General features: G+C 49.2%; 2 protein-coding genes across 2 annotated transcripts in view; one reads left to right on the plus strand and one right to left on the minus strand.

Moving 5' to 3' along the window:
- LOC119464357 (metastasis-associated protein MTA3-like) overlaps positions 1 to 1229 on the plus strand; it is a 32957-nt gene extending 31728 nt beyond the window's left edge. Inside the window, 1 exon segment of the mRNA XM_037725295.2 lies at positions 467 to 1229. Within this exon segment, the coding sequence (XP_037581223.1) occupies positions 467 to 566 (100 nt within the window). The 3' untranslated portion in view covers positions 567 to 1229.
- LOC125939907 (uncharacterized) lies at positions 568 to 20954 on the minus strand. Its single transcript, XM_049655431.1, has 10 exons — positions 20768 to 20954; positions 16683 to 16888; positions 13727 to 13945; positions 11963 to 12280; positions 9324 to 9622; positions 8011 to 8069; positions 1266 to 1420; positions 1073 to 1168; positions 740 to 783; positions 568 to 652 (listed from the first exon to the last, which is right to left on the minus strand). The coding sequence occupies exons 1-10, from the start codon at positions 20952 to 20954 to the stop codon at positions 568 to 570; spliced, it is 1668 nt and encodes a 555-aa protein (XP_049511388.1).
- Between the last annotated feature and the right edge of the window lie 5008 nt (positions 20955 to 25962).

The raw sequence follows: 25962 nt of genomic DNA on the forward strand, positions 1-25962 counted from the left end.
CAAATCACTATTTCTATTTCTTTTCATGAAAATATGGCGAGGAAAGAATTAGCATTTTTTCGAAGTACGGAAATTAATGTGCGCATTGCAATCGAGGACATTACATTTTTCTTTACTGGCTGGGAAAAACCCTGTGCACATTACAATGAGGTAAATACGATAGGATCCATACTGCTTAGTCTCAAACGCACTGAAAGTGGCAGTTAATGAATTTATTCGTAGGTTACTGGCCATGTTGGCTGTTGCCATTCAAATTATGGCATTTGGGTAGGTAGGTGGATCTGTAAAACTACTATTTCACCCCGGACTGATTGTCTCATACAACACCAGAAAGAACATGCAATATGATGTAGTTCAGACCCTCTCTGAAGGTGCTGGACATTGCTACCCAGCAAGCACACACAGTCCCCACAAGTGTAGCGTGGATCGTTGAAATAAAAGCATTCTTATTATTATTTCTTCGCAGGCGTCTTCGGCGGCAGCTGAGTACGGCCGAGCTGCGGCGTTGGGCCCGGCGGCCTTGCCGCAGCCGGGCACCGCCAGACCAGATCGTCATCCTGGACTGAGCTAGCGCAGGCTGCACGGGTGCCGCTCTTCGGGGCAGCTGAAGGCCTGGCGGAATGGCGCCCACTCGCGAAGCGCCAGGTTCACCCTGCGCCGAGACACAACTTGTGGTGGCGGAAGACTATGCGTGGGTGTGCGCGTGCCAAGAGAGGAACTGCTTGCGCACTGTTCTCACCTGTCCCTGGCCCGCGGTCTTTCGTCTCCCTCAGCACACATGCCCTGCATACGCGCTGCAGTTTAGGGCTCGTTCACACTGGCAGTAGAAGAAGCAGAACCGTGAGGCGTGGCTTTCAAAGTGCCAGCACTGCCTGTGAACGAACGGCGCCTTCTTGACGTGTAACTGCGGAGTCGCACACGTGCAGAAGGAACGAGACTGGTAGAACAAAGTTCACCGGCATTAGAATCTTTGAACCTCGAGCAAGCGTAGTTATCGCCATCTGCTTACGAGATCAAGAGGTTCCGTGGCACGGTTCTGCTTCCACCAGTGTGACACACCATAGGCACTCACCGTGGCGAAGGCAAGTGAGAAGAGTTGGTCGGCTGACGCGTGTGGCAGTGCAGCTAGTCGGAGACCTGGGCTGCCCTGCTGCCGCTGCTTGTACAGCTGCATGTGCATTTTTTTTTATTATTATTTTTGGTGGCCAGTAAAAACATGCAGGACTGTTAGAGCCAACCTGTGCATTTGTGTGTGTGAAACATACCGCGTAAGCCGCCTGCAGTGCCACCTGGTCGAGCACTGCCTCGGCTGGGTCGGCTGCATGATGGCGTGCCAGGCAGTGCTCCGCGTGATGCAGCCGCACGAAGCTGCCACGTTCCCACCAGAAACTCAGCGCACCGGACTCGTCGTGGAAGGCACCTGTGCATTGATGTCAGGCGATAGTCTGTAGACCGTTGCACTGGGGTACAAAGACATGCGGTTATTGAACTCTATAAACTGCAGATCCAGCACTGTCAAGCTTTTACTTTGTCATGGGTCTTGGTTGCAGGACAACTAGCAAGGCGAAGAGCTGTAGACATGCGATAATTAGATTTTACAGCGAAGCTCTTTAAGGGCCAGTTCCCCCAGGATCGTGTCCATGTGTAGAAAAAAACTCGGCATAGGCTCGAGCGGCGGCGGCGTCTTCCACAGCTGGCTCGTTGGCATCCGTCGGTTTGCGCTGGTGCCGAGCACGAGCGCGTGCTTAAAGAATATGAGGTAATTTAAAATGTTTCACCACAATATTATCAAAAGAGATTTCCCAGGTTGGTTAATAGATATGCAGAATACTTAAAAATTACCTTGATCTAGGACTGAGCTTTCTCAAAGTAGCTTTCAAGCCACTGCTCCCGCGTTCATTTTCGTCTGCTTCCAGAGCTGACTGCGTTGCCACTAATTATTCCAGCATAGAATTTCACTTCCGTTGCCGTAATGGGGAGGCCGTGCTTACAGGAGTACGAGCCATTCATGAGCAACTGACGACGTGTCTTCATGCGTTTGAGCAACGCCGCCTCAAATGCGCTCGGAAAAGGGCTCAGCATCATCGTCGACGTGCCGATTCTAGTGTGAGCGCTTCCGAAGCCCATGTGAAACGTCGGCGAAGAGCCACGGACCCCGAGTTTAGGGAGTGCGATGTTGAGGCCAAATGTCAGTGTCGTCTTGCCCTCCAGGAACCCGACAACGGTGGTGCATGCCTCGGCAACGCTAGCGCCAACTTCCCGGCCAGGTTTGACGGCCATGTTTCAACGCGAATTTCGCAACCGGAACGTACATGATAGACATGTTCGGTTGGGTCATGCCTAACGACGATACGCCCATTCTCATTGTGGGGGGAATATTCACTAAAGCAAACCCACCATAGTCACAGCTTTGCTGGCTTCCATCATCGCAGTAGTGGGAGGGCTCTGATTTCTTTCAGTTGATTCTATCCTGACCGAAGCCTTCTGTAGGCCAGGACTTCGATTATTTCGATGCTGAAATTCTTCCTGTCAGCATGCACGCACCTGACTCCAGTGTCAAAGTGGTGCTAAGGGACAGTAAATGCTAGGTAGTCTACATGCAACCACTGTTGGTTAGAAATAAGTGAAGCTCGTGAAGTGCATTGGGAGCTCTGTCATGGCTCTCCACTTGCACGTAAATAAAGGGTGTTTTTTTATAGTGTGCATTAATAAAGGCTATGATTACTATCCTGCTGAACGACATTAAGGTGTTGTGTACTGCACTCATGCCATGTCTTTGGCGGCTGAGGCCAAATTTTACAGTCGCAACATTTTTACACCTCTTTAGTTGACCAGGTGGATAATTCATCAAGGTTGAAATAAGGGAATTTCACTGTAATACACAGTTCTCTGCAGTGCTTCTAAAATTATAAACTGTGTTGCACTATGGCATTTCTGTCATGTGGAAGTAGTCGGCATGTGTTAGTCAGCTGGTGCTGGTTCTTTGTGTGAACGTTGGAACATCCACTACTGCGTTCTAGAGCTGGTTTGGGGATACACAATATGCGAAGGTGGCCTAGAAATGGTGCATGTGTTAAGCATACGGTTACGTGCATCTGTGTATGCAGCAAGGAGTCTGAAGCTTGTGCTTGTAGCCAAGAGATGACGTGACCATGCCAAACTGCTAGTCAGAACTCTGTTCAGGAGAGTCTGCATGCTTTGCTGAAAGGAGTTCAGCAGGTAGTGTGATGGTAGCACTTCGAACTAGACTGAATCATGCCTGAACTACAAAGTATAGATTCCAAGAGGTGCTCTCGGGAGTAGCAAACATATTCTGGCAACTCGGATGGTGATTATGATTTCGAATGGAATCCCCAATTTAACAGGGTGGCGATAGATCGTCACCTAGCCTGCTTGAGCTTATCACACTTGCCTATCTCTGCATTATATTTTCTCTTCATTAGAACCTCTATCCCTATCTATTGCGGAATTGCCCATGCCTGCAAATACCCAGCTGCATCTCTTCCCTGCTTTTTTTATGAGCCGTTCAGGGTGCCTTCAAGGTCACTAGTGACTCTACAGCCCCTTAATCAAGGTCCCTAGGCCCCTAGAGTTGTCTCAGTTTTTGTCCGGGTAATTCGTTTCTTTTAAGTTACTGGATTTGTCTAGAGACCTTAGAGCCATTCGCATGTTAAGGCTCCTGGTAGCAAGCAGACACCACAGTTTCCACAACAGCCGAGCACCAATGAATGTCACTTCGCAGTGCTGATTCATTCAGAGCATGGGGTCTCCCCACGTTTCGCACAGCGGCAAGAATAGCACCGCCAAATGGCCCCTAACGAAAGATACCAACATGTGCGTGTGGCTCGAGTGAAAGGACACGTTCGGGCCAGCTCCTTTCCGGCGCTTCACTTTGAGTGGTGGCTTGGCAGACTTGGCGCATAGTGTGGCCAATCATTATTTTCATAAAGCTTCCGAGTGTCTCGCAATAATTATTCACAAGACGAATCAAATTACCATTTAGACTTACATACCTCGTGTTTTACAGAGTTGCGCAGTTGTTTTCATGCGGCAACGAACGCCGGCGTACGACGACGTAGTCGGTATCAAATGTAAAGAAAAGAAAAAAAAAAGCCAGTAGTGCAACCTTCGTCGGTACCCCGAATTTGCCTTGAAACGTCATTATCAATTATTTTTATTGTTACTTTGCGTATGGTCGCCCATGTAGGAAGGAAATACACGCAGCTTGCCTTTGCAAGCATTCTTTCCTGCCTCCATGCTGTGACGCCTTCCCCTTTGCCTTTTCTCTTTTCAAACGTTGGCCTAATACGCGGTCTGATTAAAGGGGCTTTAAGTAGAGGGCGAGCGCCACCACTGCAAGGACTGGCAGTGCAGCCGCCGTGACGTGCATGAAGGTTCATGATAGCTTTAGCAATGCCAGGGAAGCCTTAGTGGCTAAAGCCGTTCACCTATGATAAATAATGAGACATCAAAAAGAATTCAGGGAAAAAAAAGAGATGTGCAGTAACCATGGGCGATTATTGTCGATGTAAGCGAATAGCCCGAACGAGCGAGTGAGCGATAGTCCAGTCCCCTCTTGGCCTTCTTCATGACTTGGTTGCGCGAGAGCACGTGCCCTTTCCCTCGGTGCCTTTGTATCGCAAGGTTGACCATTGGCCACCAGCGACCGCCGCAAACCATGCAAAGGTGAATGAAAAGGGGCGAATGAGCAAAAGAAAGCTATTCCCTCCAAAGGAGCCCTGCCCCTCGGGCTTGGTGCAATAAATAGTCCATGCGTAGTACACGCTGCTGTGAATACATGACATCTGTGTCTAAAATGTGGGGGGAATACTTCGGCGTTCCTGCTTAAAGTTAACATTTTGGAACGATAACTGCAACGTCAATGCTTTAACGCATATTGGGGACGGACGTGGATATGCTAGTGTGAGGATTTCGTGCTAGGCAGATATATAACTTGACTAGGTCAACTTTCTTGGTGCTACATGGTCATTACAATTTGTCGAACAAGTATGCCTGTCCATCTATTCATATAATCCACTCGAACAGACGGAATTCCGTCCTTACAGCGAAGTGGAAACATCCCGCAACAACATACGCGTGCACGTTCAAACGCTCATTGAGAATCCGTGCGATCGCTGTGTTGAGATGACATTGGCTGCTGTTTTACGGACAGCACGGAACAATACATTTTATTGTTTCAGTTGAGAAAACGGATTGACGGGCTCCATTATAGCGACGACCGCCGCACACAGTGTCCGTGCATTGTATTTTGTGAAGATACGGCATGTGTATAGCGTTCAGTGTTTGCAATTTGACCATGCCCAGTCATTTGGCAATTGCCAACCTTATTTCCTTTGTTTTGAAGGCACATCAATGTCCAGGAGGGCGCTCGTGCGGTGCTTCATTTCAGTGCTCAACCATCGCGGCGGCATAGCGGCCACGGTGTTGCGCTGCTAAGCACGACGTCGTGGGATCAAATCCCCGCCACGGCGGCCGAATTGGCCGTATTTCGACGGGAGCGAAATGCAAAAACACTCGTGTTCCGTGCATTGGGGGCATGTTAAAGATCTTCTGGTGGCCAAAATAATCTGGAGTTCCCCACTACGGCGTGCCTCATGATGAAATCGTGGTTATGGCACGTAAAACCGCAGAATTCAGTTCAATTCATTTGAGCGCGCAGTGTTCCCTCACACCAAGTCACCAGCACACTCCCAGAAGATGGCGCCGCCGTATGTTCCGGCGCCGCGGACTAAGATGTACCGAGTCAAGACACGTTGTGCTGTGCGTGTGGAGAAGAAGAGGAAACGGCTGAACACCTCATACTTTTCTGTAAAGGGCTTAACCCTACAGTGCAAGGCAACGGGGCTGATTTTTTCAAAGCATTGGGGTTTAGGGACAGTGAAGGCAAAATAGACTTTAAGCGGGTAGAAATAACCAAACAGAGGTTATCTGATTGGTGGATAAAATCAAGGCAGGGGTGAAATTTCACCCACCACAAAGTACAAAATATGTTAATAGTCATGGCTAGGTGGCGTATGCCACCGCCCGGTTTAAAGGGTTCAGCCTCATCCATCCATCCATCCACTCAAATAGGCATTTTCTTTGTGCGGTTTAACTTAACCACTGGTTAACCGGCTCCATGTTGGAGGTCAGCTAGGAGTTTGTACGGCTGAGGCAGTGAATGCTGACGGCGCGGTTCGTGACTTCTCACACAGCCGTTTCGCCGATGCCAGCGACTCCAGCGTGTAGCCCATATAATAATAACTAACGCGTTCAAACTAAGGGACCACTAAAGAGGAATATTAAATTACGCTTCTGCAATTGCAGGAAAGGTCACCTCCTGGGGAGGCTTGGTAAGCCAGAAAAATGCTCAAAATTTGGAGGACGCTTAAGCTTCGCCGTTAAAGTGGAACGCGATAGCATTCAGAGATACCTGGCTGCTTATCAGGCTTTTTTCTCGTATATTCAAATTACAATCCAACGCTATCACGTCTGTAGGTTTAGTTTTAAGTCGTACTTTACGATTATTCTGTCGGATTTTACTTTGAGAATTTTTTTTTTTCTAACGCCTTGCGCCACGCGAAGGGCCTGCCCGGTCGGAGTTGATCGGGAAGATGTGGTTCGGCATGATTATTTCCGCCAACGACGCCGGCGCTTACACCGACGACGACGACGCGAAATATTCTGCGACGCGTTAACGCTGTCCCGTTAGAATACGAAAGACAGGTGCGACACTACCCCATTATGCCCGCACCAGCTCACAGTGACGGCGTGGATTTTGTCAGCGTCTGCTGTGGGGTCTAGTTACACGTTTATAGATAATGAAGAACTGCATTGTATTCCGCAGAGAGCAACGATGAAGCCTAGCTGGTTTCTAGAACTTCTCCCGTGCCAAAACGAATGAGAAAACATTTGAAATCCGTGACGTCGCACTGACCTATAACGATGTGGAAGTTTCGGCGCGAAATTCAAAAAGGGAACTTTGGCCTTCATTTTCTCCAAGTTAACCTCCTACCCTCAAGTGAAGATAAATGGAGCTTTGAAAGATTAACTTACGACTATGTTGCCGATCACAATTTTAACGCACGTATCGGTACGTACAACGATGTGCGGCCATGCATAACTTTCACGAGGACAACAGTAAAGAAAAGGACGAGGGACATCCGCTGCCCGTGGTGGAAGGGGCCCCAAGACTGTACGGTGGCACCGGCATGCGAAAAAAAAAAATTGTTTACTAAATACCACTTATCGGAGCAGTGGTTCGCTGACCACGGGCACCGTGTTGCAGCTCATATTGAACGTGACTGCACTTGCTCTGCAGATATTGGTGAGCTAGTTGGCTAGTCATTATCGTTTCAAAGGCAGCCCACTTGTTAAGATATACTAGCACTCAATCACACAAGCACGAGAGCCGACAGTACTATCGACCACAAAAGTTTACGAACCACGGGATCTCAGAAAACGCTAAATATCCGAGCAGCCTTTAAAAGGAGCCTAGTAAAACCGTACATCGCAATGTTGTTCGTATATACCAGTAGACGATGGAAATGTGAATACCAGGCTGCGGTTTGAGGTTTAGGAGATATTCAGCTTTTTGTCAGATCCCTTGGTTCGCACTTTTTTTTTTTTTTTTTTTTGCCGATAGTACGTTCTATGCAGGCGCAAATGCGGAGCCCAAAACATCAATTATACCTACCAAAGGTGTTGTTTACAAGTGCACATGGGTGGATCCAGAGGACGGTCCACATCTAGGACTTACCGCGGTACAGAACGGCCTGCGCAAGTTCGCGGGCCAGCTGGAACCCGAAGCGCGCGACGTCCTAAAGGCCTGCGAGCGTAAGATTGCGTTAGCCCCCGGCCTGTTGTCGGAAGGTGAGTCGGCTCACTCACAGGGAGTTGCCGGGCGCCGAGAAGATGGGTTCACGGAGCACTCCCACGGGCACCACTGCCAAAGAAAACGCATGAAGGCTAAGCTTTGGCAAGAAGCGTTGCTGCTACGTGTTAACCTACCCAGCTCGTTGGAGTCGGCCAGGTAGTGCACGGCAGGCTCCATGTATGGTACGTCCCACCTGCGGGCGGTGCACTCGATTGGTCATGCTGTGCAGTTTCAGAACAAAAGTCGCGTACAATCTCCGATGCAGCGGACGTGAGGCATAGTTCATGTTTTCCATTTATTCATTTCACATGTAAATAGGCACGCTATCTGGCACATCACCGAATGAAGATGATGGGGAAGTTGCTTTTAGTTACAGCCAGTGTACTATACAGTGCCGTATGCCGCTGCCGTGCTGCTCCTGCAATACGGCGTATGCGCGACCCACTACTATTGGAGGTCACGTGCTCTGCTGTGGCTGCGAGAGTTGTTGGACCTTGATGTGCGCCGTCTTCCCGCGCGCCCCTGTGTTGGAGGTCACGTGATCTGCTCAATTTCGGAGAGGCGGCACAGAGAGATGGTAAAAGAGAGCCGCAGCGCGGAACGTTCTCTTAGGAAAATCACGCACGTACGCTCCCCGCTGCCGGCGCTCATCAGCCTTGTGACTGCGGGTTCTCGCGGTCATCTTATGAACTTTGGGTGTGTTTGCCACGTGACAGTACGCGTATTTAGTTAGTAAGGGAGTGTTTACTGCAGTTTATACTGCCAATAAAACTGCGAGCCGTCGCGTAATATTCTAATACTTTGCCACCTCCGTCAATGTATCGGACGAGACTTTCTTAGCTCGTCCCTCAGTTTCGCGCCGTACGCATAGAGGGAAGTTCGGTTCCCTGCAATACCACCAGATGGTGTTGCCCTGCGTTCGTTAATATGCGTCAATAGTGCATCAAGGACTGGCGGCACCCTGAAGTTTCACCGCTGCGCGGCCACGATTCGCCTGTCTCTGTATCACCTGGGGGGTGTGAGTCGGTGGCGACGTGGGCGTTTGCCGCCGCCGCGTCGAGTAAACCAGATGGTGTTTAGGTCACGGCGTGTTTATGGTTTGACGGGAACGCCGTTGCTCAGCGCGCTGCTGCGCGTTCCGCTGCGCCAGTGCTTACAAAGCCGGCTAGCTTCGGAGAGGAGCGTACCAGAACGGTATAAAACATACTTTGCGCTGAAATTTCATAGATAATGCAGGACCTTCAGACCCACAAGCTATTCGGCGAGATCGGGAACGAGAACGCCTAGTCCACATCACACGCTTAAACATTCGCTTTACGCACTCGTAACCGTCGTGTGATTAATTTCTTTTTTCCATCTAATATCGCGCGCATTTATCCAAGAGACTTCGAGCATGCATGCAGGCTACAGATAAAATGGAACTGCGATCGCGTTTGTGATGACTCACAGCGGAGGCAGCCCTTTGCCGGCGAGCGCCTTCCAGCGTTTGAGCATGACCGCGGAGCGAGCGCGGAACCAGTCGAGCAGCACGGGGTTGTCGCCGCCGGCGTCGGGAACCTGGCGGTAGATCTGCTCGAGCACCATCTTGTCTTCGACGAAAGGAGGGTACAGCAGGTGCGCCTGCAGCGCGTTCAGCTTCTGCACGGCGCGCTGGCTCACCGGCTCGGCGATCCACATGTAGTCGACCAGCTGGCGCTTCAGCTGGTCCGTGGCCGCCGCCAGGGCGTCGCGCGCAGCCGTGCGGCCCTGTGAAGCAAATGTCGCAGTTTCACCCGAAAGACACAGCAACAATTGCGATAGCAAATTTGTAGAGAGCTATACGGAGTAAGGATAGTAGTTTTATCAGCTGTATAAACTTGGACATGCAGCAACGCGCAGCACAGTTGTCAACGCCGTCCGCGTTTTGCTCGCGTTCGCACCGAACGCGCGCGGCGTTGGTGACTGTTGCCGGTGCCTCTGGCGGCGGCGCGGAGGTTTTCGACGAGATCAGATCGGGACACTCGTCGAGCAGCGTCGCAAGTCTTTACCACCTTCTCGCCTCGCAACGTTTTTATATAAATACGCATTTGGTGCCGCAGCTAAACGTCGCCTCCCCTCCCTCCCTCCCGTCCTCCCACGGCCTTTCGCGCTACGGAAGAAGTCACGTTTGCTCTCCGCGGTGCGTTCACTCGCACATACAGCATACGACGCGCGGCGACGATTTCATCGCCGTTGAACTCTATACGGAACCCCACGGCGACGGGGACGACGCCGACGGCAGAATTCCGCTTGGAGTGTCCATATAATTGCTATCGCAATAATAAGAAAGAAAGGGCCGACCAAGTGTCGATGCTAAATAAGACAAGGTTGACGCACTACACGGTGGTTCAAGTGATTCGATGATGAAATGTTGATTATATCTCTCTATTATGTCTCTTTTTTGTATCTTTTCAAAGCGAAGCTTTCTTGGCGAGTTACACGCACTTTTTCGTGCGTGTCTAGCCTTATATAACGCCGAACGCCACGGACGCATGCTTCGACAAGCGGCATTGAACATCCTTTCTCGCGGGCAAGTCAGCGCGTTGACACGCTTGGCGTGTTTCGGCCTGCAGTTACACTATAAGAAACCGACGCATCACAAACACCACGAGTGCAACATGACACCATGGGTCACCACTGAAAGTTTAAACAAATAATATGTAAATGTGTAAGCACATGTAAATATGTGTATTAGTATACATGCCTGTCTATAATTAACTGCAAATAAAATAATTTCTTCGTATAACATGCTGCTATTTAATACTAATTTTTATACATCGAAAACCAGACTTCATATGCACACACACATGGTTCATGAGCCAATCACATCAAGAATGCTTCGCTTACTTACGTAGATGTAAACTGGAGTTGAGTCCACCTGTATTTTTTAAATGTTAATTATTTATCAATTTTGTATTTATTAGTAGCGTATTTCACGCGCGATAACGTCGATATTGTCTTTTTTGCGTCAACACGTGATTGACCATTTATTTTTTTTTTGACCAAGAGACCAGGTGGGACGATCCTGCAAAGTAGTGCAGTCTATGGTGCAATGTGGTAAAGTTTCGACAATATTGGCGTTAATTACGCTCGTACCGTTAATTTTATCCACTCTGTGACTAACTATCACTTTTGGTGGGCACCGGCGAAACCGGCTTTCAGACACCACTGCCTTGCGCGAGCCCTGCTTAGTCCAATCGAATTCGTCCCATTTCCCCAAAGCTTGGTGTACAGTGGCTTTGCCTCAACATGTCTATTTCTACGGCGGTGCATCTTTTACAGGAGTGTAGCGCAATGTGGGTAATTTTCGACTATATTGACGCTAATTACGACCATACAGTTGATTTTGCCTACTTTACGATTGATGCTCGCTTCTTGACTCATTCAGCGCTACATTTTGATACCTGCTGCGGCTCGCTACAACGCTCTGAAGGCACGTTTTTCCTTTTTTTTCTTTTTTTTTTCTGGGAGTGGTACGTAACAAGATGACCAGGTCCCGGATACGCCAACCTGGAGTGTAAATTCAGCTCAGAAGACGTTGTGTAAAAAAAAAAAAAAACCTGACCTCACTGCTTCCAACAACCTCAGAGTAATGCAGATGTACTGCATGTATACCTTCAAAGGCGGGGAAATAAATTGGGAGGTATACTGCGCGGAAAGCTTATGCACTTTCTTTCATAGGGAACCTGCGTTGGAATTTGATATGTTGACTGAAATGGAGGGACAGTACACCGCCTTCTGCCCTATTTCCTTTCTATTCTTTCTTAAAATCTAACAGGTCCGCGAATATGTGCTTGATTCGAATATGACAGTTCTAATTGTCTACAGCAGCAGTTGCTTCCCCCTGCCGCTGTAAATTAGCGAGCGTGATCGCGTTCTTCATCGGCTGACGAATACCGCCCCCCCTCTCTCTCCACAATCACTTTCTCTCTCTCTCGTTAATTCCATTCGTAGCTTCCACTGCGCAGTGTCGCCACAAAACACCTACATATATGTCACATTATTGTGAAACGGAGGAAAGCTTCTTTCATGTCACCTTACTTGCGGTATAGTGAGGCTATAGCCTACCTGCGGCCCCGGTTGGGGCGCCAGCAGCGCCGTGGCCGCGTGCTCCATGAGTCCGCGCAGCTCGCGAAGGCAGCGTCGCTCGGGGCGTTGCTGAACGCCGTCTGCCGCGAGCAGCACGGATGCCGGCAGCACGGGCAGCAGCGGAGCCAGCTCGAGCGCGAGTCGCCAGGCGAGGTAGTTGTGCACCGCGGCGGGCCTGGCGTCGGCCAAAAGCGGCGCCGCCTCCTCCACGTAGCCCGGCGCCGTGAGCACCAGGCTGACCGTCTGGGGGGCCGCCAGGTCTTCCAGCAGCGCCGAGAACATCTCCCGCCAACGCCACTGCAGCGCCGCAGCGGTGCGCGTATGTACGCTTTGCGTTGGACCGTTTCTACCATACCGTCCTCCCATGTGACAGGGCTTTCAAGCATGCGGTTCTTGTTGCCCTGCTGGGCACCCTTGAGTCTTTCGCTGGCACAGGGTGTACAGTAAAATCTCGATGATACGAATTTCGCGGGACCTCGAAAAAATATTCGTATCATCCGAGTGAATTCGTGCGGTCGATAAACCATAATCGTAGCACCAAAGTAAAGGTAAGACATTATTTATGGCGAATTACTTTGGGTCGAATCACATCAAGTCGGGTGACTTTCTGGACTTTTATACCCAAATGTTGTCGATCGAGTAGGCACTTCCACAATGCGCAAAACTTCACGCTCGTTCCTTCATCTACGTTGCGGGCGCTCGGTCTCCGCCAGTATCATGGAAGACCAAGATTTCATACGCCGACTTCGCAACTGTGCTCCTCCGAGACCTTACTCTGAGAGTTCACGCGGCGGCTGAGTAACTCGTGGCATCATCCGTCGCACCCCGGCAGAGCGTTCGAGTCATTCCGAAACAGCACGCATTATTTTTAATCCATATTGACGGGGACTTCTTCAAAATTCGTATCATCCCGTAATGTGGACAAGCGATCCGATCGCATCGTCGAGTTTCTAGGGTACAGCAGGAAACATTGATTAACGGGACTTTACTTCCCAAAGCAAAGCACTGGTTGTAAACGAAGTCGTGTGTATAGTAGGATAGAACTTAAAAAAAAAAAAAAAAAAACATCAGGTATCAACAAAGGCACACGGACCGCGCGGGGTTGTGTTACTCCTCCAGCCAATCACAGAAGCAAACAAAATCGTCGTCATGCGAACTTTTCAAAATGGCGTCGTACTTGATACGACTTTGATAGCTAAGAAGTGTTTCGTGTTTTACGTTTTGGGCGGTACAGATGTATACCAGTCAGTATAGGTGTATACTTCGTACTTTTATTTTTTTTTTTATTTACAGCATACTGCGGTCACGAAGAACCACGCAGGTGGGAAATTGTTTATACAGTTGCACAGTGTTGTGGCACGAATGAAGCCGCCCGGCACAAAGCACACAAAGTGGATAATAAGAAAAAAAAGAAAACAAAGCAAACGTATCAGTGTAACCACAACCATTAAAAGAAATATGTGCAACCTGCCCAAATAATAAAATCATACAGCTCATAGGAGAGTCCAAAATAATACAGCTCACAATCGAAGGCAGAAAGCAAACAAACAAAAAGGAACACTCCCCCGAAATACGTCGGGTGTACAAATTCAATGTTTGCAAATTATGAAATAACACTGCATCAATAAAACATCTATATTCCACAAACAAATGAGAAAATCCTAAAATACTAATAAATCAAGTGGCGCACTTTCAAAAGCACTTGGCAGATTCATGTACAGATAGGTGCAGATAGGCGTATACCTTCGCGTGCTGGGGCAGGCTGAAGATGCGTATGGTGCGGTAGCGTGGTACGTAGGCTGCCACGGGTGGGCTGGCCTTGGCCGCAGTGCGCGCCACGGTGCGGTCCAGCTCGACCAGGGCTCGCACCACCTGGCCGTCCGGAGATCGTTGAGTCAGCGCCTGCAGCCCGGACGCCGTCTCGTTCCAGCGCCAGCTGGCAGCCGTCGAAGGGGGGTCCACCTGCAACACGCAGCACGGTTTGGGCTCTTCGGTTTCATTCGTTTATTTTGGTTAGAATCACGTTGGACCGAGTAGGAGGGATTTAACGAACAAGAATAGATGCACATGATACACACGTTGCAAGCGAAATCGAAGGTGTCCATCGAAATGGAGATACGTGCTGATTGGTTGAAGTTCATGGATTTCTTTTTGAAGCTCAACAGGGGGCAAGAAACAAACAAGTAAACAAGACCGAAAGCGTATACCGTTTTTTTTTTTTTCGTTTATTACATCTCTTTGTGTATGTGCGCATGTGGCTGTTGCATTTCAAAAATAAATCCATCGTGGTGCACATCATGAGCGCAAAAAAAAAAAAAAAGAACGCGTGCATATTGCATCAAAACAATGAAAGAACAAGTATTGATGAACAAGTATCTCAGCAGACAAGTATGAAGAAGTTTCTTAGCGCAAGTTGGAATCAGGTAGCGCAAGACGGGGGTCATTGGAGATCGCTGGGAGAGGCCTCCGTCCTGCTATGGATATAAAAATAGGCAGATGATGATGATGAGGAGGAGGAGGAGGATGACGCCGAAAATGATGATGATGACGACGATGATCTTAGGATACACTGAAACTTTCTAGATATCCCCACAAAGCCCAATGTATCATTTTTGATATGCCAAGTTTGATAGCTCCAAATTTTCATTTAAGTGCAGGGAGCTTACTACAAAGTCCATAGTGGTGGTTTTGATACACTGGAGCTACGTTTCAGGTATAGTTAAAAAACGAAGTTGCTAATTAATTCCGATTAACTAATTTTAACTCGAATTTTTTGTTTTTTGGTACAAATGTACTCTCTATGGCCAGAAATAAAGGTGAAGAAGTGGTTATAATTTGTCTTAATGTGGAATGGTGTTTGGGCTTTGCGGGGATATTGCCTAAAAAATGTATATACCTATTAAGTTGTACTATATACTATAAGGTTTTGCCTACTGAAGTACTACGTATAGAATATGTCCTCGGAGCCTGAATGACCGTTTATATTTCGCTTTTGCGTCGCGTTTTGCCATCATCAGCTTGACCGGGTCCGCTGCAATTAAATACCATAATTTCTTAATTTCATCTAGTTCCGTCTAGATAGCGTTTTTAGGGACCCGTTAAGGTGGATCACGGCAAGCCAGCGTTGCAATCTGCCACCAGCGTCTGTACATTATTAGACGGTTCCTATTGGCCCTTTTTCCGGCGCTACCCGCGGGCGCTGCTTTGTATGATCACGTGGTGACGCGTCCATTGCTTGCATCAGCTACCTCCGTTGCCTCCGTATTTACAATGCAAGCGCGTGACGCCGGTGCGGCGCAGCAAACCGAGCTCCGTTTCGACGCATATCGTAGACTGTGGCTGTGTGGACGGCACGAAGCTTTGGCCACAACTTTAGAGGACATGTAAGTGTTTTCAGAGCTCATTACGCCTTGTCCAAATGGGGTGTTTGTACTAAAGGCGGGGCTAGAAATGTATTCCAGGCTGTCCAAACTTTCCGCTTATGAATTAAATCAGGATCACCGTGCTCTTCGTTCTTATTTAGCAAACATTTTGAAACAGCTGCTTTTCATGTTACTGGCTCAGTAAAGTTCCTCGGTGCGGCCACTATCTGATTGTTTATTTTCAGCCTAATCGCTTGCGGGTGTGCTCTGCTGCGATAGATTTGTTCTTGCTGCGCACAAATCTTGGAATGTAAATGTTCTGTACTTTGTGGGAGCTTGTAGCAAAGACGTATTATCGCTAGTCCCTCGCTTACTCTGTGGACCGTCACGAAACGTTGAGCTTCCAACATTCGTGTCTTGTCCGTGTAGTTGCCGTCACTCATGCTACCGCACATTATTTCAAGTGTGCGTCCATTCACATATTGATACGTTAGCGATAGTGTGGGTGTAAGTTTGCGTGCGAGTAGGGGTAGATGCGTGTAAATAACGGGTGAGAAACTTACTATGCCATTAAGTGGCGTTACTTCCTTTTGTAACGAGCGGTACTCACTCTTAAGTGCCGACGTTGCGGAGTTGAAGTCCTTTCTTTGGAGGTTAGCTATACAGCGCTGGCTGATGAATTATCGTTTTTTTTTTTAATTCTCGAGGAAAGCTGTGCATCGCGAAGGGCCGGCAACACAGGCAGTCCTTATGTACGTAGCAGCGGTTACATAGGTTGCTGCCGTTACTTAATATGCGAATCACTATTTTTGCAACTAACTACCGCACACGTCTTCCCTTTATCGTTACACATTTGGCAGCATGAATTGGGCACAGTGCGTTCTTTATTCTTCTTTTTCTTTCTGGGGTTTTACGTGCCAAAACCAGTTCTGATTATGAGGCACGCCGTAGTGGAGGGCTCTGGATTAACTTTGACCACCTGGGGTTCTTTAACGTGCACTACAACGCAAGCACACGGGCGTTTTTGCATTTCGCCTCCATCGAAATGCGGCCGCCGCGGCCGGGATTCGATCCCGCGATCTCGTGCTCAGCAGCGCAACGCCTTAGCTGACTGAGCCACCGCGGCGGGTGACACAGTGCGTTAGCGAAAACGCAGTTGCATTTCCGACAGCTGATCGCACAGCAGGGCAGAAGCAGTATAATGGTTTCGTATTCGTGCGCATTCGTTGAGGCAACGTATGGCGCGCCGTCGAAAGCGCCATCTCGTTTCTCTAGAGCAAACTGCTCCGCGAAAAGGGTCAATACGGGCATGCAGCAATTACACTCTGGGCGCTTACGTATATGGCGACCGCCGAGCGATTTCCGGGCGGGGTGCCCAGTCGAAGTGCGACCAGCGGCCCCAAGCCGAGATGCCGCAGCAGGTGTCCGGCCAGCAGCTCGGGCGTCACCGAGGGCTCCCGGTCCAGCGGCAGCGGGAACTGAGACACACCCAAACGTTGCGCCACCGCCCACCAGGCGTCGTGGCTCTGAGCCGTCAGCTGCTCTGCGCGAGCACAGATATGCCGATCCAGTTATCAGAGTGCTCTAGCGAAGACCGTTGAGGGGGAAATTAGCGCCAAAAAAAGAAATAGAAAAAAACAAAGATTTGGCAGTACCCATCTAACAGTAAATTTCGACGTTAATGCGTTTAGCATTGAAGCAATGTAGCGACAAACCGTATTGTCGCCGCAGAGACGCAGTCATGGGTGTATTACGTGAGGCATGTGTGCAGCCGCGGGCCCCTCTTCTTTTGGACACCCTGCCCCATCTAGCGCCGGTCCACGCGTGGCGTGAGTGTAAATAATTTATCGATTGTCTTATTATACGTGACTTTATATATATATATATATATATATATATATATATATATATATACACGTGTGTTAGTGTGGATAGACAGACAGACTGAAGGAGGCAAATAATGCCAATCGCATTAAAATTACGCAACAGTTATGCAACTAACTCAACAGTCAGTTTTTCTTAACTGGGACGTATAATACCCCAGCCATACATTGGTGTAAGGAATCAAATGTCCGACGCGGCAAAGATTGCCGCGACATCTTGCGATCCTGTGATCATGAACATATAACGAGCTTGAAACGTTCATCTGATGCGCAGCTGTCTCTCTGAAAAAGGAAATCGATGCCATCGTATACCATACACAGTGGTGGATCCAGAGGGGTGGCACTGGAGGTGTCAATACTCCCTGCGCAGTGAGTATTTACTACGTATTTAGTGGCCGTGTGCCCTCCGGTGGGAAGTACTGCTGCGGACGTTCCTTTTCATCCTCCGCGACACCAATATCCGCGCCGCACCAAGGGCATCCACGTTTTCTATAGTGCTCGCGGGTGAGTGATGAACTCTCCATGCTTATACCGGGACGCTTACTGGATGGCTGACAGTAAGGTATTGCAGGATCGGCAGGTCACAGTGCAGGTTGTGAAACCTGGGTGTCAATGTGTGGTGTAAGTATAGGGCGCTGTGCGTTTCGTTAGAGTGACGCTTTTTTGAATAAACAGGATCGCGCTTTTCTCGATCCCGTGAATTTCCGCCATGTTGGCACGCTCTGAACCAATCAGCGCCAACGTAGCCGTCCTGTGAGCCAATCAGAGCCGACAATATGGCGGAATATAAATGTGTCCAAATTCCAAAATAGCACACCATGCGTGGAGCGGCTGGTTCTATAATAACGTTGAAATAAGCGACAACCGCAAAGGTCACATATGTTGCTACCCCTAATTTTTGTAACGCTGCAATATTCAAAATATTGTTACAAGCCGCGACATCTTTGACTTTGATGACCGCCCTTTGAGCCGGACATCCGTTGTAATTCATCGGATTCATACTAGAAACGTCAGCCTCATCCGACGACGTCCTTACCGCGTGTCCCATGCTGAGCGGCAAGTGATTCAGCGCGAGGTCGACGAGATGCTCGCCAAAAACGTCATTGAACCTTCCTGTAGTCCCTGGCCCTGGGCATCACCTGTCGCCCTAGTAAAGAAGAAGGATGGCAGCTGGCGCTTCTGCGTCGACTACCGTCACTTGAACAAAGTCACACGTAAGATCGTCTACCCACTGCCGCGGATTGATGATGCCCTCGACTGTCTTCACGGGTCTACATACTTATCATCCATCGACCTCCGCTCGGGATATCGGCAGATTTCTGTCGACGACTTGGATCATCCAATTCATCCTTTTCCTTTTTCATCCTTTTCCAATCATCCTTTTCCAATTTAAAGTTATGCCTTTTGGCTTATGTAATGCCCCCGCCACGTTTGAAAGAATGGTGGACTCTCTGCTTCGTGGCTACAAATGGTCGACATGCCTCTGTTATCTCGATGATGTCATTGTTTTTTCGCCGACATTTGAGAGCCACCTGACTCGCCTATCGGCAGTGCTTGGCGTTTCCCGACGAGCTGGCCTTCAGTTGAACTCTTCGAAGTGCAGCTTCGGCCGTCGTGAAATTACTGTCTAAGGTCACCGTGTGAGTTCTCGTGGCGTCCAACCTGATCCCGACAAAATTCCTGTCGTGCAAAATTTCCCTGCGCCGCGTTCGGCCAAAGACGTCCGGAGCTTTGTTGGCTTGTGTTCTTATTTCCGGCGTTTTGTCAAGAACATTGCCGACGTTGCCCGTCCGCTAACCCAGCTCCTGCAGAAGGACATCATATTTTCATGGGGTCCTGAACAAGCCGATGCATTCCGCGCAGTCACCAGATTGCTTACCACTCCTCCCATCTTGGAGCATTTCGACCCCACAGCGCCTACAGAAGTTCAAACCGACGCCAGTGAACACAGCATCGGCGCTGTTCTCGCTCAGCGGCAACAAGGCCAAGACCGTGTCATCGCCTACACCAGTCGCCTCCTCTACACTTCCGAGTGCAAGTTCTCGATCACTGAACGTGAATGTCATGCTGTAATTTGGGCAGTCGCAAATTTCGACCGTACTTGTTTGGCCGCACCTTCTCGGTCATCACGGATCACCATGCGCTGTGCTGGCTCTCGTCCCGACTGGACGACTTGGTCGCCGGGTGCTGCTTCAAGAATACAGCTTTGATGTCCTTTACAAGTCCGGCGCCATGAACCAGGACGCCGATTGCCTATCACGTTATCCCGTGCACCCTCCCGACTCCACCGCCCACCATTCCGACGCCTGCGTCCTCGCCATCTCCGACTTGAGTGATATACGCAACCAACAGCTCAGCGATACAAACTTGCGGTCCATCATCGATCGTCTACGCGCTACTCACTCCGACCCGTCCCTCCACCTGTTCGTGCTCCGTGATAACATTCTCTACCATCGCAATACCAACTCCGACGGTCCCAAGCTTCTGCTTGTCGTACCTACGACCCTTCGTTCTATACTCTCCTCCACCAGCTCCACGATACCCCAACAGCCGGACACCTCCTAGTCTCCCGTACACACGACCGCGTGCGGTATCGGTTCTTCTGGCCAGGCCTTTACTGTTCTGTACGCCGGTATGTTGCTGCTTGTGAGTCCCGCCAGCGCCGCAACCGACCGTCCTTGTTGCCCGCTGGTCCACTTCAGCCTATCGACATTCCAACTGTCCCGTTCTATCGCGTCGGCATCGATCTTGTTGGACCATTATCGACTTCTTTTATGGGTAATAAGTGGATTGCCGTAGCTACTGACTACACACGATATGCCGTCACCCGGGCACTGCCAACAAGCTGTGCCACTTACGTCGCGGACTTTCTGCTTCACGATGTCGCCAAAAACGCCATGTCGCCAAAAACGTTGTCGGGACGCACCGTGGTGCGTCCCGACAACCGCTGACCGATCGCGGTCGTTCGTTTCTTTCAAAAGTCGTTCACGACATCCTTCCTTCGTGTTCCACGCATCACAAGCTAACCACAGCCTACCATCCGCAAACAAATGGACTTACCGAGCATGTATGTTTCCGCTGAACATCATGATTGGGACATCACTTTGCCATATGTGACATTCGCTTACAACTCGTCCCGCCACGACACCGCCCGCTTTTCTCCGTTCTACCTGTTCTTTGGCCGCCACCCAACGCTGCCCTTTGAGACTCTCCTGCCATCAGCTGCCGACGCTCCCACAGCGAACGCCCGCGATGCTGGGGCTAGGGCTCACACCGCACGCCAGATTGCACGCGATGGTTTCTCTGCCTCGCATATCTCCCAAAAGGCCCGCTATGACAGCCACCGCCAGAACCGTTCACTTCTCTCCAGGCTCTTTGGTTCTCCTTTGGGCGCCGTCCCTCCACGTGGGCCTGTTTTCTAAGCTTCTGTCTCACTACTCTGGCCCCTACAAGGTTCTCCGCCAGCTCAGTGAAGTCACCTACGAGATCGCTCCGGTGGATGGTAGCTCGTCGTCGTCCGTACTTCCTATGTGATATACCGTTCACGTCACCCGTCTGAAGCCCTACTTCTCCGACAACGAGTCTTCCCTTTCCTAAGCGCCGATACGGCGCTCCCACCGGCGGGGGGTCATATGTTACAAGCCATTCCCGTACATTGGAGAAGGCGCCAGCAAGTGGAGGAAGACGACGATCGAAGAAGCGCTCGTGTGGTTGTTGTTCCGCCATCTCGGCTTCGCTCTGTATATATTCCGTGAATACATTTTCTCTTTTGTTTTGCCTCTTCTTATATCCCCGTAACAATATGATGCAAAAACAAGCATTTGCATGAAGCACATACGATGTTTTTAGTTCATTCCGTCTATTTTTGAGATAGATCCGATGGCTGTATTTACACAATTGCTATGCAATATTTGCGGTGCGTGAAAGGGTGTGGTTACCGATTTCAATGCATGGGCGCCATGGGAAGCTTTCCCTCTAGAGTTGATTATATTAAATCTGTGGCGGAGAAATGTGAGCGAGGAATTGCGAAGCTAAAATTTATAACCGTGCTTTTGGGCTGTATATTGCTCTATATATATGTACTTTCTGGGATTGCAACATTTCTTCAGCAGGTCAAATCATGGCACACGCGGGGCACTCGGCCCAGCTGCCAAAACTACAGGTTTGATCGTTGTTTGCCATGATGTGGCTGGGCCTAGCCAAACAAGTGTGCGCGGCCGCCTGCCAGCTTTCTGCACGTCTGATGCGTCTGAGGCAATGTGCGAATAGCCAGCTAAATCGTGTGCAGTTCTTTGAAGTAGCAACGACAGTACACTTCTGAGTATGCTTTTGTTACTAACTTACGCACTTAAATCTCGGCTTTTCTGAAAACATATGGCCACGTTAGATCGGAAGCCATACTACATGCAGTGTCGTCTGCTCACCCTGTCTTGAGGCAGCCCTGGTAGAGGGCGGCCGCTTTCTCAGCCACTGTCTGCCTGCTCCTTGGGGCCACCGTCGAGGACAGAAGCGCTACATGCGCGAGAAGACACCGCGTAACGTGTGTGAAGTTAGATACCGTTATTCATGGTTGATGAGAGGCTTAGTAAATTAACTCGTAGCAAGATATGCGCTCTCGAGTCATCATGTTGTCTAATTACACGCCATCGTCCTCGCCTTTCCCATCGCGTAGCTTGGGCCTTGCGGGAAAACGAGAACGTTTCTCTAAATCACGGCCCCCAGTCTCAAAGGCCACGCCTAAATAAACTTAGGGACGATGGCCGCCGATACAATATTATCACACGGGCTTCTACTGAGATTCTATTAGGTGCTACCAAAAAGCTGAAACAGTTGAATGGCTTTAAACAAGAGCTCATGCTGAGTTTCAACAAAGCTGAATTAAAAAATATATACGCTTGCAAAATCTTGTTTCGAGATTCTCTGATTCTCCGATGCTCGAGTTCTCGGTTTTCTAATACATTGACGCCTGACGCAGCATAACTTTCACGATACGTCAGAACGCAATCGGTTGGTTTCACCGCCCGTGATGCGCGGATTTGGTGTTGCAGGGAACCGAGCTTTGCGTCACCTCACCAAACACCCCTCTCTCATTGGTGGAAGCGCATGGCTTCTGTGAACGGAAGTACTTTCGCCTCTCTGACCTCTCTCGTTCACCTCTCAGGTTGGGGACGGCGCCAACGTCTTGAATCTGAGCAAGGAGCTGAGAAAAGTTAACGATTTAAAACAGTTGCAAAACCACCGGCTTCTTGGCCAGATTTTCGTGGTGGTTATGATCCTCGCAGCGGATGGCGCCAACGGCGTGAAACTGAGCAATGAGCTAAGAAAAGCTAACGCTTTCACATTTCTGTCGTATTTCTACTGACTGCTAGCGGCTACAGCGCGATGCAGGTTCGACTAACTTTGAATGCGAGAATTAAGCAGCATTACAGCAACTTGTGTTGCATTTCTGTTGCCAAATGTCACCGCAGAGTCAATATCGTCATGATTTTCTTTTCTTTTTTGAAGCACGGCGCAAACTTGGCAAAAATAATTGAGTCTGTTCCATGAATACTTAAGTTACATTAGGGCCGTCGTCATAAGTATAAATATTAATTGATTTCGAATGTTGACCTTTTTTGGATAATGCGTTGTATCATGAAAAGAAGTGGAGTATTCTTTTTACAAGTAGATGGGCTGTTTATTATTGAGTTTAGGCCCTTATAAAAAAAAGCACCAGTTAACAACAGTCATATACAGAGTGACACGACAAACGTCTGTGAAGCAGTGCATCCCTTAAAATATTACTGCTAAATTTGCATTACTGTCTGCATTTAAATTACTAATGTCATTGTTTTTGGAAAGCAGATCTCAAGGGTTACGTTTACATGTAGCCTTATGTTCATGATTAGTGTCGTCAGAAGTCGAAACATTCAAAAGCATGCTGCATCTTCATGTGAAGCACTCCGTGATGTGGAGAGAAGCCGTGACTGAAAGCACGGTCTCCGAGATCACGCAGCGCTCGCTCTCGCACCGCCCGAGTCTCGGAAGCAATGCTAAAATTATTACGTTTAGAGAAAAGAACCCGTATGTACCACTGAGGCGGCGCTCGTCTCCTCTTCGTAGATCTGCCGCCTGGCTGTGGGCGGCGCGGCCACATGCGTAGCGGTACGGGTCACGGCACGGATTCTGGTTCCACGCGATCGAACTGTTGAGCCGCTGTCCTGCACACCAAGGGGAGTCGCGCGCCTACTTGGTTTCTATGCACCTTCGATCGAAGTCGATCTAACTGGATGTGCAACTTGAATCAAATCTCTATTCACATCACAGGTACGTTTGGGGCGCAGACAAAAACATAAAGAAGCTTTGGGTCCGGGCTTGACTAAATGTCCAGGCCCCGTACAAGATCCACAAGATCTATAGTGGATACTCCGCTAGGCAACAGTATTTCAGAGCACGCATAGCACTTTAGTGCAACTTGATTGTTGGAAGTCTCGTCTGCGAAAGTATGCTGTGGTATACGTTTGAGTTGTGGTCACACTGCGAAAGAGCGGTGCATGATTTTAAAGACATGACGACGGGAAAGCGAACGGGATATATCGTTGTCCTGTCTCCTAAAATTATGCAATGATGTTTCGCACCAATGTTATTCAAACTATGCATCCTGGACGCAAGCTTCAATGAATGTATTTTCGAGCGTATACGTCACCTTCCTGTTGGCACTGCGGCGAGGTGCAGAAGCGCAGCAGGGGTCCGCCTGGAGGTCCGAAGGGGCGCGGCCGGCGCGTTCGCAGGTACCAGCGCGGCAGCCGGGCGGCTCCCTGCACCACGCACAGCCATTTCAAGAAGTCCGCTGGCCACCGAGGCACGATATAAATGGTTTATATAGGCCGGCTGGAGATGGATCCAGCTGCTTTCCGTGGTCATAACAGGAGCCTTATATCTCAGGCGATCACGTGTCATAGCTAATCATCAGTCGGAGTTTTCTTTCTTCTTAGAGCGCAGCGCGCCGTTCCTACGCGGCGTCGGCGTTGTCCGCGGCGTAACCGAGTGAAGGATGAAAGAGCGAACGCGGTAGATGAAAGACGCGAGGAGGAAAGCGGAGAGGAGGGTATGGCGATAGCGTGAGAAGAAAAGCGTAGTGCGGCGACGATGGCCAGAGTAGCACGCGTCGTCTGGGAGTTCTGGCGGCGGCGGCTGCTGTGAATCGCGCCCACGCGTCACCCACGAAGTGGCTCTCGCGATCTGCCGATTAGCGTGGCAGTTGCGCCACACTTCGCTCGTCTGCAACGTGCCGCACGAGACAGATTGTCCGCGCCAGTCAATATATCGCGAAATGAAAACACGTATAGAGCTGCGTTCAAATTGTGCATGAGCCATTGCTTGAATGGCTATGAATGGCTCATATGCCTTAAGCATGAGCCATTGCTTAAGGCAGTATGACCCCATTAGCGGTGCATCACTGCATTCTTCGCACCTCCCCAGGTTTCACGTTAGTGGAGCTGCATTTCGCTCAATGGGTAATTGGATACTTACGCATAATTGTGCGGGGCGCGTTTATTATGATCAGTTTCAAGCGAGCTTCCCCCCCCCCCCCCCCCCCCTGCTACGACGTCACGTACAGGCGTTACCTGCAAGGAATAAAATAAGTATGTCTAGCACGTGTTGGCACGCATCCCGAGACAAGAATAGGAAAGCGCGAAGGAACAGATACAAGTGAGGAGCAGAACACGAGCGCTTACTATAAGCGCGCATTGTTAACCGTGAATCCACATCAACCCGTCCTGTTCACCATTATCTTGATGCCCTTCTGATTGGACTTTGCTGCCAAATGGACCAGTATGAGCGAAATATTTTGGGAAAAAATGAGTTAGAAGGTCTTGATGCTTGCGGTACATGAAACATATTCTATACCTACTGTGCTCACAGTAAGCACATTTCATGTGTTTACTGCACATATGAAACGTCAATTAGATCCAGCTTTTATTTTCTTCAGTTCAGACGCAGAATCAACATTTGTGGGTTGAATAGAACAACCTAGAAATTCAAGATACCTAATCCGTTCTTCTGCCGTGTGCTCTTATCTCTTCAAAGCACAGAAGCTTCTATAATAAAGTTCAATTCAATGCCATTGCAAGATGTGGTGGGATAGACTAAGAAAACATTCTTGAATATCATTTTTTTTTCATTTAGAACTATACGGAGAACACGTGGAGCCATTTCACTAGAGTAGTTCCCTAAACTCCTAGTGAAACTCCATAGAAACGTTTTTATGTTACTTCAAACACAGAGAAACCCAAAAATTCTGCGCTCTGTCTTAAAAAAAGAAAAATATTATTCTGGGCTGTATTTGCCATATTATATGATTGTGAGGCATGCCGTAGTAGGGGACTTCGGATTAAATTTGACCAACTGGGGATCCTTAAATTAACGCGCACTCAATGCACATTCCGCTCGTTGCTGCCCGTGATGGTACGCCACTCTTGTCGAGCATCATTCACCCTGAATGTCGTACCCTGAATGTTCACATTCAGGGTACGACAAAGATTCCATAGTATTCGTTTGGCTAGCAAGAAACATGCTTAAACAGTCATGAGGGCAGAGCCACAGGGCTACACCTTCCTAGACACAGAAGCAATATACCTTGAAGACGCCGAATACTTCTGAAATCACAAAATCGTGGTTATCGCTGCTAACCACGCTGCGTGAATAACGCTACTTAAAACGACTGAATGTTGAACAAATTGGTAAGAGTTGA

This window comes from Dermacentor silvarum, chromosome 9 (assembly GCF_013339745.2).
Source record: "Dermacentor silvarum isolate Dsil-2018 chromosome 9, BIME_Dsil_1.4, whole genome shotgun sequence".
In the NCBI taxonomy this organism is placed as follows: domain Eukaryota; kingdom Metazoa; phylum Arthropoda; class Arachnida; order Ixodida; family Ixodidae; genus Dermacentor; species Dermacentor silvarum.

Excerpts from the sequence above, each read along its gene's own strand:
- LOC125939907 (XM_049655431.1), bottom strand. The coding sequence starts at position 20,954 with ATGGCGGAACAACAACCACACGAGCGCTTCTTCGATCGTCGTCTTCCT. Across the intron at positions 12,281-13,726 it reads GCCTGCCCCAGCACGCGAAG|TGGCGTTGGCGGGAGATGTT; the intron begins GTATACGCCTAT and ends GCGGCGCTGCAG. Across the intron at positions 8,070-9,323 it reads GGCAAAGGGCTGCCTCCGCT|GTGGGACGTACCATACATGG; the intron begins GTGAGTCATCAC and ends CACCGCCCGCAG.